General features: G+C 39.6%; 1 protein-coding gene across 2 annotated transcripts; it reads right to left on the bottom strand.

The window, feature by feature from the left end:
* Positions 1-254: 254 nt before the first annotated feature.
* Positions 255-19,065, bottom strand: YTHDF3 (YTH domain family, member 3). Of its 2 annotated transcripts, none has more exons than XM_008945576.1 (4): positions 19,041-19,065; positions 13,780-13,859; positions 10,791-12,383; positions 255-1,228 (listed from the first exon to the last, which is right to left on the bottom strand). In XM_008945576.1, the coding sequence occupies exons 3-4, from the start codon at positions 12,363-12,365 to the stop codon at positions 1,205-1,207; spliced, it is 1,599 nt and encodes a 532-aa protein (XP_008943824.1). In that variant the 5' UTR covers positions 12,366-12,383; positions 13,780-13,859; positions 19,041-19,065; the 3' UTR covers positions 255-1,204. The 2 variants fall into 2 exon arrangements, with proteins under 2 accessions (XP_008943824.1, XP_008943823.1); XM_008945575.1 differs by having other exon boundaries at positions 13,780-13,865; positions 19,041-19,062.
* Between the last annotated feature and the right edge of the window lie 1,713 nt (positions 19,066-20,778).

The raw sequence follows: 20,778 nt of genomic DNA, 5'->3' as shown, positions 1-20,778 counted from the left end.
CTCTTTCAGCAGATAGAACGTGTTGCTATATAAACTGAAACAAAAGAGAACATTTTTTAGAAGCAAAAGCTAGTAGAGAATCACCCAATTTAACACATTCTAAAATTCTTGTTGCGTGGTTCTGGCAAAAAAATTGCTTTAATGTGGCTATGCATGTGTCATCTCCATGGATCAAAGTATTTTTCTCAAAATATTTTCCAATGGGGGAAAAACACCTCAATGTTGGGATAATGAAAAAAATGTGAGAAACAGTATATGCTTGCTAAACAAGAATTATGTTTATTTAGCTAGTGAATCACCTAGAGGAGTAAATTTTCACTTTCATGATAGCAATCTGTCAGGCTTGCAAACACCCAGAAATAGGAATTAAAGATTATTTTAAATGTAGTTATAAAGGTCATAAAAAGTCTGATTTAGACTGAGGTACATTTACTCAAAACTGAGATTCATTGAGTGGTAGCAAACAAACAGTTCCTCAGACAAATGCACTTTTTTCAGTATACATGTTACAGAAAAAAAAAAATAAAGAAATGTGCATTAACTGGTGGTGTCCACCAAGCTGCATATTAATATTCTCTTACACCAAACAGTTTGAAACAAGGGAAATGTCATTCTAATATAATTTCATGTTACGTTTCATTCGGCTAAACTGCAGCTTAAAGTTGCCTTGCCATATTAAAAGATTACTACAATAATTTTCACATGAACATTTAGACTTGAGTTTTACTCCAGGACTAAATATGGCATGATTTGCTTTTAATCTGTTGAATAGCTAAAAACTGACAATTAAAAAAACAACAAAAAAAAAATTAAGTCGAAGCAATGTGAATCTCACATCATTGAACCACTTCTAATGGTTAAATGTTAGTATTTAACAAATTCAAAGAGTTAATGAATCCTTTCATTCGTTCGGTCTCCTGTGCCTTAGCTAGGATGCATAAATACAAAAGACAGCAGATACTGGTAAAAGCTTCAGGACAGAAAGTGCTTGACGAAGGTACAGTTCTCAAGTGTGTTTGGTGAGAGAGTATAAGGGCAGATGCACTGATGAGAACCATTACAAGAAGAGTCAATTTTGTGTTAAAGTGTTCAAAGATGTCACCTTAAGCAGAAAAAAGCTTTAATAACGTCTTCTTAGACATATTAGGCATTTCCAGAGTCTACATCATTAGTGTTGTAATTCTAGCAGGACATCTCCATATAGTTATTGTTTGTTTCTATTTCTCTCCTGAAAAAAAGAAACAAAAACAGAAAGGAAAATCACATTAATACACAGTTCAACATTATCTGCTTTCTCTCATTCAAACAGTTGCATTGCTTGTAATTGCTCTAAATCAGGCAACAAGCTTTCAAGAAAAAAGCTTCACTTCTTTTTGAGGAACATGAAATATCTAGTTCAAGTTGTCTTCTTTAAGAGAAACATAGAATTATGCATCAAACTAATAGGCAAATATGTTCAAAAAAACTACTGCAAAGAAAAGGGTTTATAATGATACTTTTAAATAATCTCTGATAAAATATATTGCACAAAGTGAACTGAGTAAGGAGACCAAGGGACCTATGAATAAGGCAAGAAGTTCCATAAATCTTCTGCTAACTTGCCAAAAAATGCTCCATATGACTACTTGAATATTAAATTCTCCATCCATTATATCCCTAAAAAATTAAAGATCACATTCCCAGGTATCTCATTCAAAGCCCCCTATAATAAAACGTTTCAATGTGCTTAAGAGAAGGTAAAGCTGGCCCAGAATGTCCTGCTCCACACACACACATTGCTCAAATGGCAAGAAAAACGATGTCTAAAAACAGCCACCCATTTAAAAGAAATAAAAAATAAGAATTTAATAACAAAATGCAAAGCAAGTGAGGTAACTTCTCCATACTTAAGTACAACTGAGTATGTTATATAAAATTTTTAAAATACCTCCATGGAAGAGAATTAGGTTCCCTCCCTCATTTAAAAGTGAACAAAAACCTCATTTCCAGTATTTTTATTATTACTGCATTACACAGCATGTTATAAATGGAACATAAGCATAGCAGGGAAAACCAAAATAAACCAGGAGGCATCTGAACAATGATTTCAAAACCACTTTATCTGAAGCCACACAAACTTTATTATGCTAGAAACTATTTAGAAAAACATTCAAATTAGCACATGAACACAATTCTGCCAAAAAGACTCTGTAAGGAGACAAGAGGACACACACTCGTACTGGTTATCAGAGTAGAACTCATGATCTAGTCCTCTCCAAGACACACCTCCGAGCTGTAAAGCTGAAAAAGTTAAGCTTGCAGTGGAACGTTGGTGACAATGAGCAGCTCAAGCTCCCAGTAGCTGCATATCTGAGATTGGACATTCCCTAGGGTAGAACTTCAGCCTGTTTAAAGTGAGGAACATTCCACTATTCTGCTAGGAATCTTTGTTTTTCCTAGTTCAAAGAGACTGAGCAGTCACCATAAGATACCATTTTTAAGATGGGAGATTGATACCACCAGTCACTCATACAAACTGATATGTTAACAGAGCACGTGTAGGCTGAAGACAGATGATCTCTGGCCTCATGCCTCACTCTGCATGTAAGGTATGCAAAAATAGCCTGCTCGTGCACATCTCGGGTTATTCCTCTGCTGCTAGCAGGCTTCAGCAGAACTGCACAGAGCATTGAAAAACACTACGACGGTGTTAAGCAGGAGCCTGAGGAACCAAGACATTAATTACTGAAATATCTGTCTTCTAACAATTTTTAATTACTACCTACATGGAAATAAAATCCTAGTTTCCTGCCCGTTTGCAAATATTACATTTGTAACCACCAAGTCCAGCTGCATCGCAAACCGCCACACTAAAAACTGCCTTTGTGCTCGGGGTAGCCCCTGAACTCAAAATGCATGTTCTGTTGGTAGAACAAAGAGAATGATCTGCTGACTGCCTGCTGCCAGTGGATGAAAAAAAGGAGGGGTTATAAATTTAAAGTCCATGTTGAATTCCACAGGGGGGGAAAAAAAAGGCAGCAGCACACCTTTCCTGGGGTCTCAGCGTTACACGTCACTACAGTTACGTTTAAAACCTTGAAGCAGACACACAAGCTTGACATTTTTCAATGCAAGTGAACAGTGCATTCTTCAGACACTGGTGTTAGTGACATTTGGCACTCTGTGCAAAAACAGAGACAGAAAACCTGATTTATTCAAAACACACAGTGTTACACTCCAAAGCAAGCTAACTCCTCCCCAGCTCCAGGACACTCACTACCATTGCCTCCTCCGGTCTCAACGTATTTATTTTCTTTTTTTTTTTTGGTGTGTGGCTTTTGTTACATTTTTTCTACCAACACTGATAACAGACAAACTAGCTAGAAGACTTTATCCCCAGCAGGTTTCTACCGCCAGCGCAGAGGAAGGGAAGGGGGATCTAAAAACACTCAGGCCTTAGAAACACACATCAATCTAGTGCAAACAGAAATAAAAAATAACTTGGTCTGAACTACAAGGCTGAGTTCCTTCCAAATTTCAGTTCTCTGAATTCAGAGCATTAATTGAACAATCCCCTGCTGAAAATAGCTGCAATGTAATTTATCCACAGGCTTACTGAAACCTCTCTGCTAACCAAATTTCAAAATCCAAAGCAACAAAAATGTTTCCTGATCTGATTTTAAAGAAAATACTGAGATGCACAGAACATTGACTTCTGGGATTTTTTGTCTGAAAAGGTAAACAAAAAAAAGCCTCTTTTTAAAGCAGCAAAACTTTAAATGGTAGCCTAACAACAAGCTACTACAGTCCTCAGCAGTGTCTTTTTTTTCCCCTCACAGATCTCCCAGACTGAAGCTCAAGGTGAAGGAAGGTACATCTGAAAGGACTTCCACTTTTTTTTTTCTAGCAAATTCTGCCTTTTTCTTGCAAGTCCAAGCATTTCAAGATGTCCAGTCTGAAAGCTACCCAGGATGGGAAACTCACACAGCCAAACTGCAGAGCTCCTGAACACTGACCTCCAGCATGATCACCTAGACTGGCAAAACAAACCCTAACATTTTGCCAAACTTGCACCTTATTGCAACATTTAAAGTTCTGATGCCTGGAGCTCTCTGCTTTGCCCTGCTCCCAAGAGGCAGCAGAAGGGGACATGTAGCATGTCCCAGTTGCCTCACTGCAAGCTGCAATTTTGTCTCCAACTCCACAATCCATGGTTTTTTGAACCCCAGCCTATCACTGCAGCTATGACAGAGTAAACATGGGCATCAGTGCTTGAAAACCACAACAAAAAACATTACTGAGAAAACTGAAAGATGTTAGAAATTGTTTAATCCACTTACAAAAACCTGGTTGGCTGTTAAGAGAAAATTAAGTTACTGAAAGTTCAAGATTGTGTGATATGAAGCACCTTGTTAGCTCCTCACTTGAATTCCAAACTTGAAAGGGTAGATCTCCTGAAGGCAGAGATTACCTCTAAACCAGATAAAAATATTTAAGTACATTTTTCTGAGAAGCACTTCTGGGTATTCTGGGAAAATGGGAAGGAAGACTCAGATGGGAAAGATCTCTAGAAGCCTTCCACAAACTTATAAGTTCTTCCTGTGGGGCTGCCATCCCCTCCCTAAACACTCTCTCTTCCTTATCCCAACATGAAAACTACAAGGCACAAATTAAAAATCTGAGTCAACACAGGAAGTCAAGTGAGGTTTTACAGCTCCAGAGCCATTTCTTCTCCCAGAAAGCCTTATGAATTAATACCCATCTGAGACCATGCTGCTGCAGATCATTTGCACTCCAGACAGCAAATAAGGCTTTCAACCATGTAAGTATTAAGAAAGTCTGAAAAGCTACAAGACTTAGACTTCCAATTTATTTATTCTTCCTATTAGTTTTGATGGCATTTTACTTATTTCACTCTCTGAAGCATACTTAGCAACAGTAAAAACGTGAACATGTCACAGTAAAAAGAGAAATAAATTTAAATCTGTGCAGACACCTGCATTGTTAGCATGACAAGGACAGACCATGTTGTTTTATTACGGTAACACTAAAGGAAATAAGCACTTAATCTACATCTGAAATTCCCCAGCACACTAAATACCAGGGTACAAAGATTCAAAAGGCAGAGGCAGGGACAGAAACTTCACTACTTTAAAACATACCACGTGATAACACACAACAAGGAAAGCCTCTGCAGAAACCAAGCCTGAACTCCATGAGCCAGAGAAGCCCTTCGAGTCTTGTTTTCCCAGCTGGATGCTTCCAGTGATGGACTGGCCAATTCTAACTGCAGGTAGCAAGTGCTTCCTTACAGTGCTGCGCATCGTTACAGACTGAAATAGCAGGTTTTAATTAGCTATGAGACATGCTTCTAGGCCCTGGCTATTGCCTGTTACCAATGCTCACTATATAACATTGGCTTTTGAAGACCAACAACAGATGACTTCTAACTTCACCTATGAAATTGTACTTACTGTCTCAGCAAAAGGGCAGAAAGATGACTCTGACACTGCTAAGTTTTCTCAGATGCCCATGGGCAACACAGTGAGATGAACACATGTGCAGTGTAAACTCCAGTCTGCCATGCGGAAAGATGAACTCATATTCTACACAAATGTGCAATGAGCATGCAAGTCTGTTTACTTTTTGACAACTGACCACAATCCCTTGGTTGAGAAGTAAAACAGTAATAGCTACCTGTCAGTATTAAGTACACAAACCAGATCTCTGAGGAAGTGCTCATGAAGAACTGGGCTCAAACAGCTTATCTGATACAAACTCCTGTATTACATCATTTCAACTAGATGAATCTGAAGGTCAAATCCAACCAATTTTGATACAACACTTACACAATCCCAATTCAACCCATTCTCTAGAAACAGCTCAAGTAGATAAGCAAGATCTGTACAACTTTAAAGTGCCATTTTTTCCCAGCCAAGCACCACCAGTGATCTCCACTGGAGTTTCTGCTAACCAGGCCAACTGTGCTATGCCTCAGTGAAGCCAGGCTGAAGTACTGCATAGAGTCCCACAGGCTGGGACCCCAGCATGTTACTCAGGCACATTTCTTCCCTGCAGGCAGCAGGAAAAGCACCAGTGTTCTGGTCTGTCTGTTCCTAACAGAGCACTGCAGTCTGAGGAGAGGCAGCAGAAAACTGAGGGCTGCTGTGTGATTTTTAACAACTATTTGTGGACACTATACCTATACTCGAGGTTCTAGTTTTGCTCTGGAAGAAGAGATTTTTTAAATTACTCCCTTGCTTTTAAAACCACAAGTTAAAGACAGTGTTTAAAAAAGGTAGAGTTGTCACAGATCTGTCTCAGATCAAATCTGAAGTCTCAACTTAGGCAGCTACCTTCATACTTAAGAAGTTGCACAAATTAGATTCCTAAAATGACCAGTCTCTCGAGCCCAGAGGTGAACCACTTGGTTGATGTTCCCAGTTTTTCCAGTAGAGATCCCTATTTTACAGGTGAAATTGGTCTTTCCAGTTCTACTCCGAGAATTTAAATCCACTCTGTAAGAAGGACCTCAGAGGCTTGATTTTGCAGGTAGCAGTTTTGCACCAACAAAATCCACACAAGGGTCTCAATCACCTAAGACTACCTGTGAGTTTAACTACGTTCCATATCTTCCATGGGATGAAAACTCTGGATCAGTACATCTACAATTATTCCAGCTTCCTCTTCTCCAGAAGGAATAACCAGAAAATATCTCTTCTCCAGAGACCAGAGGTACATTCATCTCACTGTTACCAAGGAGGCAAAAACACACATTCTCTACTTTCTGATCATATAAACATATATCTAAAAACATGAGACCTGCTCTATCACTTTCATTTTTGAAGATGAGACTACAGATAAACATCACATTCAAAGAAACCACAAAGTAACAGCCCTTGAAACATCACCAAAAGCAGACAAGAAAGGCACCAGTTTCAGATGCTGCTACATAACCTGTTTCATTTACTGTGGAACCTCTCTCAGATGCAAATATTCAAACTTTAAAAAGTTGTCTGGCACAATTATCATTTAACTACACTAAAAATGTTAGTCAACTACCTGTTTTCCTTGGCTTGTACAAGGACTGAGGATGTATCTGTATCTGCCTCTGCCATTATCACCTAGTAGTGATGGTTGTGTGGTGCGGGGAGGAAGAAGTGCCTACAGTTAATTCTTAATGGATGTTTTCTCACGTCAAGTGACCTTAAAGGAACATCAAATCAAGCATGAAGTCAGCAATGTCCTGTAGTGGAAAGGAGTTAGACTGCTCAGCACAGTAGCCTGATTATGACCCAGTTATCAGAGAAACGGAAGTTACACTAATATCAGAATGAGAACAAAGTAATAATGAAATTACTCCTTTTGAGAGTCCAAGTTTTAGCTCCACCAGCATTCCTGTTACAAGATATGTAATACATCAGGAGAAAGCTACACATTTTAAATGCTTGTTTTTACCTGCCATGTAAAGGCTTTTGAAAAGCAAGAACTCCAAAAACCAATTAGATAAACACAAATATATAATGAATTCCTCTACCTTCTCCCTTGAATAAAAGAAAAAAAAATTCCTGAACTATTTCATTAAGAAAAAAAAAATCATTCTGTAGTTCCATGGAATCATGATCTTTTTTCCATAACATGCTACAAAAGTAGAACTGACCTAAAAAGCACCAAGAGGCAGCCTAGGACACCAGGAACTGCAGGTTAACTAGGTTAACTAGTTAACGGAGGGGGAGTAAGTTGTAATCTTCCAACAACTGCATTTTTAATCAGAGCCACGGTTCATTTTGGTCCATGTATTTACTGAAGATCAGGCATGTAACTACCAATACAGATTTTTCTACCTTTTATTTTCCTAAATACCTTTTATTTTCCTAACATGACATGCTCTTAAGTGCCATATTTTAAGACTTCTTACTGCTACTGCTGCCTGTGGAAAGACAATCACACATTTTTAAATATGTCTGCACACAAATACACTTTTATACCCAAAAGCAGTAGCTCAAACTAAGGACAAGGGCGATTTCAGATTATTTCAATATGTTACTGACAGAACTCATGAAAAACATTGCTGATTTCTTTGCTCCTTTGGTGAAAGACCACAACACTTTAGGTTTTAAAACAGGATATTGGAACTGGAGCCACAAGAAAAGCATGAACAATTACTGCACAAATCTGTATCCAGCTGCAACTGTAGATACTTTACCCACACTGGGGTCACATCAAAGTGTGACAGACACTAGAGTTCTAGTATTTATTCTTAAAGAGACTATTCATGGTCATCTGCAAGTGAGCTTTATCAAACAAAGTTATCAATTTTCATATGAAAACACAATGGATAGTCTGGTTAATAAGCATACAGACATATTTTAGTAAAACATACTGCTAGGTGATATTGGAAATTAATTATTGATCCCCCCCATAGTTGTTAAGATTAAACTTTTACAACCAATTATTTTAAAATAAGCTAGCTGGAATGATGAGCTGTTATAAAGTAAATTAAATCCATAAATCATATGCTGCTTACTATGCTTAGATCACCAGCTGTATGAAAGTTCTTATCACCTATGCAACAACAAAATATTAACAGAACTTTAAGGAACGTGTAAATGACTACTGCTGCTTGATGCATTTAATATTTTATTAACAGCAAGAAGCACATTTTTCAGGACTGAAACACTGTGAAACAAAGTGATTGCCACAGAAAATGGGCATGAATTTAATTTACACAGTTCCACCAGCAGTAGAAAGTGCACAAATTGAAATGCAGCTCCATAAAAGCCTAGCTGGCACAAGGTAATGAAGGATTACTCAATTAGCCATAAACCAGAGCCTGCAGGACTAATTGTTGCATTTCCAAACTATTCCTGAATCATAAAAGAGTTAACAATTGCATGTTTACAATTTAAAGACAGGTTGTTTGTGTAGTGTGTGAAAAAGAGGAAACCTAAAGGTTTAAAACCAACACCTGAGAAAATGCTGAAGATCTCTCAGTTTCTGCATTTCTTGTGTTTGTAATGCTGGTTTATCACACAAAGATACACAATCACTATCATCTAGTTAGAGACCTGTTAAAAATGCTGAATTTCATGTTTAGAATGCGTAGGAATACCACCAAGAATCCATGTTCTCCCCTCTCTGTTACATTTTGTGGCTTTCATCTACTATGGAGGGAACCCAACCACAAATAAAACACGTTATCTCCACGAGTTGCTGGGGCACGTCTGAACTATGACACCTTTGGTATGTTTTTTTCCACAAAAGTAGACACTTGAAGCAAATTAGTTACTGGTGGAATGCCTTCAATCATCAAAAATTAATAAATACTGAGATGTGAAACCTACAGAGAAACATGACAAAATCAGTCTTTGCGAAACATTACCAAAATCACAATGAAGTTGTACTAAAGCCTGAAAGTCCAAATTTTCCACATACATGGCATATTAGCTAAGAATTGTGGCCTGTCCTCCTATCATCAAGGCAGAATAGAAGGCACAGTACTGATTTAGGGCATATTCTGTTTTCTTTTTAGACAAAAATAATTCAAACAGCGTCCACAGCCCCAACTGGAATACTCATCTTGCCTCCAAACAATAAAAAACTTCCAAAGTGGCAATTTATTGCAGAGCTGTGCAATAAAACCACAAAATTGATGACACTGGTCTACAGGAGATGGAACATGTGTGCTGAAGGACAAGGAATGTGTAAGAGGTGGAACCACTGCAGCACTAGGACCCAAAAGCACTAAGGACATTGTGAAACAGGTGAAACCCTTACACAGCCAGAGTTGTGGCAGCTCCAAGAAGGGAATAAATCCCGGACTTGGCATCCCACAAAGTCCCTAATGAGAATAAATCCTAGACTGAGTGTTTGTTTTTTTTTTTTTTTTATTCAGTAGGTTGTGGGGCAGGATGAACAGAGGGCACTACATTGATGCAACCTCCCATTTCTGAACACTTGCACATCATTAACCAGTACAGTAGTTCCTGAAATGTTTCTAACCATGAGATAAAACACGTATTTACAGTTACTAGCAAGCCTGGAAAGAAAATAAATACAGAAAAAGTAAATATTGTGGCCAAGGGTAAACAGAAGCATTACTTGCAGGGAGAGTACATTACAAGACAAAGTAGACAAGTACTATAAACCAGCTTAAATTAAATGTGTTCGTCCCTTGTTTGGTCTCATGAAATGAAAGGTTCTGCTGCAGTTTTATCACAGGTATACTTCCCTTCACAAAAACTAGCATACTTCCTAAAAAAAAGTAATGTGTAGTTATCAGAAACATCAAAAAAAAAAATGATCCCTACACTGTAGGAGTCATCACTGTGCTGCTTTGTGCTTGACAATCGTACAACAGACAAATGGGATCAAGGGGAAAAGCTGCTTGCCACAGTAAGCATGCTGCTAACGGTGTTAAAGCTCAATTTGAACTTGGCTGTTAGGTTAAATGATGTAAGCTTCTATGATTTCAGGTCCTTTTTGTGGCATGCAGGAAGTGTAAAAATTTATACTAGAAGATTTTGGTTACAGGTAACACACTCAATTCAGTTTTTGTTTACTTGGAAAGGTAAAAGACATCAGAAATCTACTTCTGCAGGCTTCTGTTAATATCACAGTTAAACCCCTGCCTGTCTTAACAAAACAAGTTATGGGAAATTAGAGCTAGTTCTGTCAAGGACAGACACCTTGGGTAAGAAGCACCACTTCCAGATTGAACACTCGCACACAGAAATTCCAGTTGTGAGAAAAACAGGGTTTCCAAACCCCCCCAAAAAAGAAGAGCTACTATAATGGCACTGATTCCTTACCCTACGCATGGCTTCCTCCTCCTCTTGACGCTTCTCATAATGTGCAAAGTCATCAAAGATTGAGGTGGTATGCTTGAAAGTAGCAATTATTTTAAGCACTTGCTTGGCTTTTTCTAGGGGTACCTCTTGAGTGTCCCTCGAATTGGTAACCGGTTTGTTGTCGTTGTTTTCCAAGCGAATATGCCGCAGTTGGTTATTGGGAACGTCTTTGACAAAGATCCATTTGACATCGAACTTCCCCTTCCACTTATCCTGAGACCAGACACCAGCGTACGCATTGTAGTCCACAACAGACTTCATCTCAGCCACTCCACAAAAGTGTCCGCTGCCGTTCACGCTGAAGAGCAGGTAGAGCGGGCCTTTGCCGTTCAGGGACCGGTACGCAGCATCCAAGCGCTTGTTCCCGTGCTCGGTGCTACACCAGATAGAGTACTTAATGGAGCGATGGATATCGTCCTCCGAGTAACTTTTGATTATAAACACACGTCCATTCTTCAGATTCCAATCGAAGTCTTTGGGATTGTAGTTGTTTATGGCCTTTAGTTTCTCCAGCACTGGGTGCACCTCCACGCCAGAAGGCGAGGAGCTAACGGATACAACACCTAAACCAAAGTTCTCGCTCCCGGCTCCGTTGTTCTGGCTGAAGCCCACACCCCTGTTACGGGGAGCTACCCAGCGGTTTTGCAGCTGTTGCTGCTGCAACTGGTGAGGCTGGGCCTGCTGCTGAGGTCCCTGTGGCTGCTGCGGCTGCTGGGGCTGAGGCTGCTGTTGAGGCAGTTGGCTTTGCACCAGCGGCGGCGGCTGGATTAATGGCTGAGGCTGCTGGATTATAGTCTGAGGAGGCAGTACCGGCTGGGCCGGGGGGGCTTTGACCACCGACCCTTTCTCATCCCAGGTGCCGATATTCATGTTGTGTTTTATAGGTGGCGGGGGTACGGCGGGGCCCCCGATGCCCACGTTACCTTTCGGCTTGAGTTTCGGCTGGGGTTTCGCCGGCTTCCTCGCGATGGCAGCCCACGAGGTGGGCTTAGGGGCCGAACTGCTAACGGGGGGCACGCTGTTGGCCGCGATGCTCGTCATACCTGTACTGCTCAGAGCTGAACCTACAGTTTTTGTCACAGCAGCCGTCATATCTCCACCGATTTTCAGTCCGGTCATGCCTTGCTCGATGCTGCTAATCCCAGGCACCTTGCTCAGAGTATCGCTGCCAAACCCAGCCTGTCCATCTGCTATGGCTCTCCCGAGGGAACTAGGTGGATAGCCATAGCTGCTGCTGTACGCGGAGCTCTGCGTCGATTGTCCCTGAGATCCACTCGTCCCCCATGTCGAGAAGTCTGCATTCCCAGGAAAAAAATTAAATCCATGCTGCCCGAGAAAGGGAGGGGTATTTCCTAAAGCCCCAGGTTGACTAAACACCCCGTCGGGTATGTAATGGTGTTCACCGTTACTCATCTGTCCATAGGTTGTCAAGTACGGCATAGGAGGGTCACCTGCAGTGGACCATGCTGCTTCACCTAAAGAGTATGGGAAGCCAATGGAGGGAGCATAGTAACTAGGCATATATGGGTCTGACATTGGTGGGTAGCTGTTACTCTGCAAGAAATAAAAACAAAAATCAGCAAAAGAATCTCATGCTCATGACAAAAAAAAAAAACAAAAAAAAAAACACTAACATGGTCCAAAATATTTTTAAGGTTTATACAAAGGCATTTGTAATTTCCACCATTTCTCCCAACTTAAAAGATGAACACAGTATCTGTTAGATGTGGGCATTTTTGTCTCGAGACCTTTCCAAAGCACTAAAGCACACAATTTTTCTAACATTATTTCCAATTATGAGCTAGGCTTACAATGCTTCTGTGCCACCAGCATCAAGAAAATAACAAGCTACTTTAAAAAAACAAATCATAACCATAGTTTCATAAATATAGAAAAACAGCTGCAACAACTAGGTTTTATATTTTTGGCGTTCTTATTTTTTGTGAACTTTCTCACTTCTAATTGAAGACATCTCCCAGAACATTCCAGTAAAAGGATATACAGATGTCTGTCTGTTTTGAGGAGGAATAACAATCAAACTGGAGCATTTCCAAACTATGGAGAATGGGCATAAAGTACAATCTGTGAATGAAGTTTGTCAGGTAAATTCAAATTCTGCTCCTAAGACTGTTGGGAAATCACAGCATTTACTTCTTGAGAATATCAAGCTCCAATACTTTTTAAGAACCAACCCCAGATGACTTCTGATGTTTTGGGGAAAAAACTGCACATTAGCATCCTCTAGCTGGTGCCTCTTTAACGTTTTATTACTGGGGGAAAAGAAAAGTGAGCAAAATTCTCAAAGTCCTTGTATTAAATTTATTTGCACTTCCTCCCTCTCTCAGGACTCCTACAACTTACAAACTTAGTATTTATTAGGTTTTGACTACACAGACAATTCACAGCTCTGAAAATAAGTCATTAATTTCCTGGCAGAAGAGTTCTACAAGCTGCAATAATTTTAAGCTTCAATCTATCATATCATCAAATCCAAGCTACTTCTACCACCAGTAAAAGAAATCACCTCCAAGCAGTTAATATCTTCTCAGAGCCAATGAAACACTTGTTTTGAACTGCATCCAACACATTATTTCATTGCAAATCAAAGGCGTGTGTGGGTGTTTTATTTTTTTGGGGGGGAGGTTGGGTTCTCTCCCTGCAAGTTTCTTGCAACTTCATCTTTCTGAAGCCAGCACCAGAGCAGGAGATATCAGAACATGCTTCTTTAACTGCATCTTTTCCAGAATTATAAAGATGATGTCATATGATATCTTAAACAAGTAACAAGATATGATACAAAACTGCCTTTTTGTTTTTTTTTTTAAACTATTTTAATTGCATGGATATTCACACAATCAAGTAAGGCTAAGAACTATCACCCCAAAATTAAGTGTGAAAGGCAGCTGAACTCCAAAAACTAACTTCAAGATAGTAAATAATGTCCACTTACCTGATTTGTCTGACTACTTAGATATGGCTCAAAATCATCATCATTTACTGCATCCTTTTGATGAATCGAACCGTTCTGTACTGAAACTTAAAAGTAAATCTGTATTAGATATACTCTCTGGAAGATCTATGATGCACTTTTAATCTAGACAACACCTTACAATCACCTGTACATTGAAATACTTCTACTTGCGCTTTGCTGAGACTAAACATATTATTGTTGAGCACCACTCTGTTGAATTTAAAGAAAATGGCTCATTCTGTTGATGAGCCCAATCAGTTTCAGGAGAGGTCTGGAAAGATGGCAACCAGAGCAGTCTACTCCTGACTATTCTCTCTTGAGCTCCACAGGCAAAGGAAAACCTACAGGCACACCTTATTTGCACAGGCAGTAAATCCAGCGTTTCCAGAAGTACCAGACCAAGTGCAAATGTGCAGACCAACCAGATCAGACAGAGTCAATAGGTTCAGGGAAAGTTGCAACACAGAGCAGCTTTCTCCTGCTAGGGGGCAAGTCAGTCACCCACCAAGACAAACACAATGTGCAGCACTCTTCAGCTGTTTAAGTCTGTATTTCCTACATAAGTTTTACACTGTGCTGCATTAGTGGCATCTCTGAAGCTCAGAGGGTATAAAAGACAGAAACAAGAGCTGAAGCCCCCAAGGGTGATTTCAATCCTTTTCCAACATATACACCACTATACGATGGAATCTCTTCCTACCTGCTCTTCTTGGCCTCCTACTACCTTTAATTTCATCTAAGGCATTACACCTACCTGGGATTTTCCAGCTGCCCAAGTTACTTGAAGTGTCTCTCCACCCTCCCCCAGGCTACTATTTAAACAAAGTCAAACTGTACAAATTTCTACCAAGTTCCATTGCTTCCCATGGTGCAAAGCAGAACAGGGACTTAAACCAGCAACTTGCAATTATACAACTTGAAGGTGAAGACTTCTTCTCAAAAATAAATTACTGCTTTTTCAAATGCAGTTTGTCATTTATCAAACAGTTACAGTGAAAGAGAAAACACAATAAAAAACCCAACAAATTTTAGAGTGATCAGTAAGGTATTTTGAAAAACCGTGACAGCAGAAGTTACAACAAAACAGATTTTTCTGACAGCGGAGACACTGAGTTAAGACTGACTCTGTGGTTTCCCCTTTCAGAAAAAGCTTCTGAAAAGTAGATACAACCATGCAACTAAGCCTTTAACTGCATTGGAGGTTTTGTTTAAGAATGAGGTGGGTTTTTTTGTTTTTTTTTGTTTCTTTTTTTTCTGTTTTGCTGGGCTTTGGGGTTTTTTTTGCTACCCAAAGTTCACACTGCAAACCAAGTGGTGCCCGAACCAAGTCACTCCAATTTTTTTTTCCACACTTGACTTTAACACCTCTAAAACAAACTGCCTTCATGGAATGCAACTAGCTGAAAAATTGACAAAAGAATAGATAGAATTACAAGGAATAACCAAAATTCTGGGGGAAAAAAAAAGTATTAATTTCAGAAAGCAATAAAAAAAACCCTGAAAATTAATAATTTAACATAGAACGTTTTTCTTCAAGGCAAATGTCTGGGAAGGAAGAAAGCAACTCATGTCTTCAATATTTTCCTGGAGTTTTAAAAGTCAGAACACTTCAGCTATTACAAACCCGCACAGTGCATTTGTGTATTAACACCCCCCAAATCTGACCAGCAATGGTGAGCACAATGGGTTTTAAAACTTGATAAAACAATATTAAGCATCAAATTTAAATTAACATTAGATGATGTGGCGGGACTTTTTTCACCCCTAAAAAGTTTCAGTTAAGGTCATTAATCATCCTGAATAGATGTACAATGGTGACATGTTAATAAGCTGGAACACCATATTCTTTCTTTTTGGCTCAGTCTCACATGGGATGTTTTGTCCACGCCACGTCCATCACTCAGACTTAACCTAATAGTAAGGAAAGCACAATTCTCAAGTACAATTCTATCATAATGAAAGCTATCGATGGAGAGCCACAAGTTTCTTAAAAGCATGCAACCACAAATAAAGGAATAAACAGCTGCATGTCAAGACTAGAATCCCATCAAAATTAATCTCCTCATGCTGACAGCTAATCTTGATAAAACAAGCATCTGCTGTGTTTACTGTTTCAGAGGTATCTAAAGGTCACTTAAGATGAAATTATTTTTGGTCTGCCATTACAACTAACATACAACACACTTGGCAAATGTATTTTCTTATTTATTTTATACTGGCATAAGATGGTGATACAGAATAGTTGCATACTGACATCTCTCCTAGTAAATACATACAATTCCCAGTGAAATAGTGTCACTACAAGTGCTGTGTTGGCTTTTCGTGATGTCTTAATAATGAAAAGCATAGCACCCACACACACTGAACAAGTGCAAACAGATTTAAGATGCATGCCTCATTCTCAAAATTCCACATTAAGAGTTCCAGTGAACAGGGCAGTGATGAAGAATACTAATTGAAACTAATCTGCAGTTACTAAAAATATCTGTATCAATCCAACCCTGTACTTCCGCAAACACTGTGAAAACATCCAGCGTAATTAGATATTGGAAAGAAACAACTCCTCAAACAAGGAGCTTAAAGCTTCTGCTCTCTAACTGCTACTGCACTTTGAAAAACCACTTGCAAAATGCACAAATGATGGCCAAAGGCATAAGAATAAAACGTGCATTAGAAGAAGCCATTGCACCTTAATTAACGCGGAGAATAAATACTACAAAGAAACACAAACATTTCGTTCTTGTTTTAAACCTAATGCTGACATTGACGCCTACTACAAATCCCAAAATTATATGTAAACACACAAGTCAGCACTTTCCTATCCCAGGTGTGATACACAGGCACAACAAACAGAAGAAATGCAGAGAGGGATGAAGGAGTTTTGGGAATGCCAATTTCTCCCCCCCACCATACAACATCATTTGACTGCTGTCAGTTCAGACCTTTTATGTCAACTGTATAGTAGTTGACGATTTGAATAAGAAAAAAAACTCTCAAGACATGACAATTTACTCACTGAAGTCTCAAATACTAACAGTAACACCCAACACAACTGATGGGTAGTACTGTTCTACAGTTCACCAGAACTTCAACACCACAGGTTCTGGTCAAAGCAACAGCACAATACACCAATTTTTAATCAACAAGAATAAAGAATCAAGAACATTTTACCAGACAATACCAATCAGCTACCTCCCAACATCATCTGCAGTTCTAGTATTTTTGGTTTCAATATGAAAAATACTCTATTTCCAGAGTATTTTCTATTTCCCTTATACTCCTCACTCGCATTCTCTCACATGCTCCTCCAGACCTATGGACAAGAACCTTTTTACCACCCTCTTCAGCATTACTACTCTTCTGCTTGGAATCAGCTTCAGAGCAGTCTGTCAGCTCAGAATTACATCTTCCCTCGAAGCTCCTTTGCTAAACATGTGGTCTATAAGGATGGCTGATATCGACCTAATTTATCCTCTTGAAAAAGTCTCAAAGCCAACTATTTGTGCTACACTGAGCTACAATCTCCCAGCCCTTCAATCTACTGCTAAATCCTAACATGGGTTCGTTAAGTAGATATAATATCAAATAATTTAACAGAACAGCAGAGAGTGTTTTCTTTCACTATAGTTTTCATTTAGATCATATTCTCACTGAGAGAATATACAGTAAGTATCTATTATTTAAAAGGATGCACTCCATAAAAATCTAAGCCCAGAAATGCAAAAACCTCTTTCTTGCATAGCAACTAAGAGATGTGGTTTGATTCAAACATCTTGCAGCAATTAGAAATTACAGCAGACAAAAATAGGCTAACATAAATTAAAGTAAAGCTGACTGGTGCATTTTCACTATTAAACATGCTGCAACATAGCACTCAAATGTTTAATATTTCCAATTCTTGTATGTGGAGTATAGTTCAAAAGGTACTTGTATGAGCCACTAACAGATGCATCTCAAGAACCTCAGAGATACAGTAATTCAAAGAACACAAAGCCACAAGCTACTTGCTAAAATGAATCAGACTTTTCTTCTCCCTTAAGGGCAATATGGAAGGTGTAAACACAAACTACTTAAAAGACAAAGAAACACCTCAAAGCTCCAGTTTGGGGGCAAAAAAGGTAGAAGTGTTAGAATAGGGGAGAACAAGTATTCAAGAATGACCAAATGGAAGGTCTGAAGATGTAAACACCAGCTCATTTGTCTCTGAATGCAGAGAAATTAAAAGAAACAAGCCAAATCCAGCAAGATTGAGGAAGCATGTGCCAGATAATCTGTACACAGAATAAGTTCGCTGGGGGTAATGTTAAATGACAGTTCAGAGAGAACAGATTAGTTCAGATAATGGCAGGGAGAAGGGGGCAGCAAAGAGGACATGAGCTCCAAAAAACAAGTTTCTTATCTGCATGAAGAAATAATAAGCATATTAACACATGAAGGTAGCTGTGTGCACACTGTTCTAGGGCTCAGCTTGCTTAGCACCTCAAAATTCAATGGACACAGGCATAAAAAGAATTCCCAAACAGAACATTAGTCTTCATAGCCATAGCAAAGATAAGAAATTCCATGCCAGAAATCAATCGCAAGATAAAATCTGAGATGCTGTTTACTACAGACTTGCCAAGAACTGGCGAGAATTAGAGCTGGTTCCTTGTTTCTGTGGTACAGAAGAAACCCCATCGAGTGTGGTATTTAAAAGACTAAGATGGTTACAGAAACATGAAAAAAGCAGAAAGGCAGAAGGCCTCCAAACACCAAGAGAATATTCTATACTGATGCTACAGTAAAAAGCCCACAAAATTTTTGGGAAAAGGGAAGGTGATGCGTTCTGCTCACAGACATGGGTAACTGAACAGTCACGTGGCCGTTGTCTCCATCTGAGGAAGCTGTTCAAAAGGTTCCTCCTGATGACTCTGGTACACTGACTGTTTGCTGCCCAGAAAGGCCCAAGGTGTGCTGTTGAAGAGATTATACCAGTGCATCAGCAAGTCAGGGAAAAAGAACCAGCTATGTCACCCTCTGGCTTCTCCATTTGCAAACTAAAACATTTCAAACTGAGGTGCCGCTGTGCCACAGGAACAAGGCTGGGAAATACCATTTTGGGACACCATTTCCTGCCATCCTCCTCTGGAACAAAAGACATCCTATGGCTACCTTCTCCTCTCATGATGGTCTGGAGAGACGTTAACCTCCATACACAGCAATACTAGAGATTTACACAGAAATACAAGGAATCAACTTACCTTTATTTCCCTGTCCTTTAGGTCTCTGTATGTAGGAAAGTGGAGAAAAAAAAAAAAAAGAAGCAAAACAAGTTCAGTTAGAATCCTCTCACATTTACTGCAGGGTAATTCCATTCATTTGCCAATTCTGCTCTTTTTGATTTAAATACAAGTTAAAAATATTAAAAATGTGTTACTATAAAAATATATTTTATTAAGTGTTATTATATTAAATTATTACAGAAAACCTAAAATAATTACAATAATTTCACCAAAGCAAACAATAGTATCTTACAGCATACAAAGCTGAAATGGGGTTGAGAACCTGAACCACAAATCAATTTTGATTGCCCCCTCCAAGAAATACAAGCAACGAACAAAGCACAAAGACTCAAGAATGTTAGTATTTTAAGATTACTGCCAGTACTAGAATTTCATTATGTCATCTTTTAAGTTGACTGATGGGTACTTATCAGGGAGTACCCTATAACATCATGGTGTTTTAGATACAGAAAGGAATATCCAGTGATATTTTAAGCTGAGCTATGAGTTGTGCATTCCTTGGCTAGGCACTTACACTGAGAAAATGATACGGTCTGTATGAAGCTTTTGCACAAGGAAATACCTTAAGGAGGATTTTTATTTTTTTTTTTTTTTTAGGATTAGTAATTACAAAACATTGTTAATCTGTCATGCACTAAGAATCACTGTAACAGTGCAAGTTCTAGGGTCCTTAATTCCTCTATAGCAAAATAAAATATCTTAAAAAAACCAAATGCTAGCCCCTGAAAGTCTCAGTTATCTTCTCACATATGTACAACTAAGCACGAGCCCTTCCCCCAGACTCCACCGCTCTCTCTTTTTAAGTTCTGAAAAGCTCAGTATTCAGAGGTTTGAAAGTTTAGGAGGCAACCACCTCCTAAACTCCACCTTGCTTTTATGTGCATCTGTCTCAGAGCTTTCCTAAGATTATTTAACACTGCTCCATCTGAACCTGCACTGGTTAGTGATCTCCCTCTCCCAGAGCCAAAGAAAAATCTCTGCAACCTTAACAGGCCCAGCTCATCTTTCGGGATGAGTCTAATCCAGGTGGAAAGGCATGCACAGACCAGCAAGAGACACTGAGCTGAAAAAGTTCAGAAGAAGCCTTTGTGGAAGGCAGGGCAATGAGAAACTAAGATATCAACGAGCTAGAAATAAGCTGATAGAAAGAAACTGTAGAGCATGCAGAGAGACAAAAGAAACAAAACATTAAAGGCACAGAGAGAAAATAAAAATGGGCATGGGACTGCAGGGCAAAAACTTTTGGGGAGTGGCATAGGCCCATGGAGGAAGCAGAGAGCAAGAGAGAACAGCTTGCAGCCAGAAAGAAAGGCCAGCAAGAGCCTCGCAAAGAGAAGAAAATTATAACATCTAAGCTCGGTGAAGAACCAGCTAAAAAAAGTGCAGCACAGTGGGCAGAGAGAAACAGAGACAAGCAAGCCAGAAAAAGCGGAGGCCGCGGGGAACGAGCAGCCACCAGAGGCCCGAAGGGAGAGGAGGAGGTGGGTGAAGAGCGAGAACGGCACGAAGAGAAACGATGCGGGAGCGAGGAACCAGAGAGGATTCGGGGAGCGCAGGAGCGCGGAGACGTGGGGAGCCCGGCACCAGGACGCTCCCGGCGCGGAGGAGGGAAACAGGAGCCCGGAGGGGCTCTGCCGGGCTCGGGGACGCACAAAGGGGCCGGAAGAAGCGGGGCCGAGCGGCGGGGCCTGCGGGC

The sequence above is a fragment of the Merops nubicus genome, unplaced genomic scaffold (assembly GCF_000691845.1).
Source record: "Merops nubicus isolate BGI_N331 unplaced genomic scaffold, ASM69184v1 scaffold10468, whole genome shotgun sequence".
NCBI classification, from domain to species: domain Eukaryota; kingdom Metazoa; phylum Chordata; class Aves; order Coraciiformes; family Meropidae; genus Merops; species Merops nubicus.
Note: the sequence above shows the minus strand (reverse complement) of the source record. Positions and strands in the feature narration are given on the sequence as shown.

What these genes read in the sequence shown, in the direction of transcription:
- YTHDF3 (XM_008945576.1), bottom strand. Translation starts at nt 12,365, where the DNA reads ATGTCAGACCCATATATGCCTAGTTACTATGCTCCCTCCATTGGCTTC. An exon ending in AGGAGGAAGCCATGCGTAGG is followed by an intron (nt 1,229 to 10,790) that starts GTAAGGAATCAG and finishes TCTTTTTTTCAG; the next exon opens with GAGAGAAATAGAAACAAACA.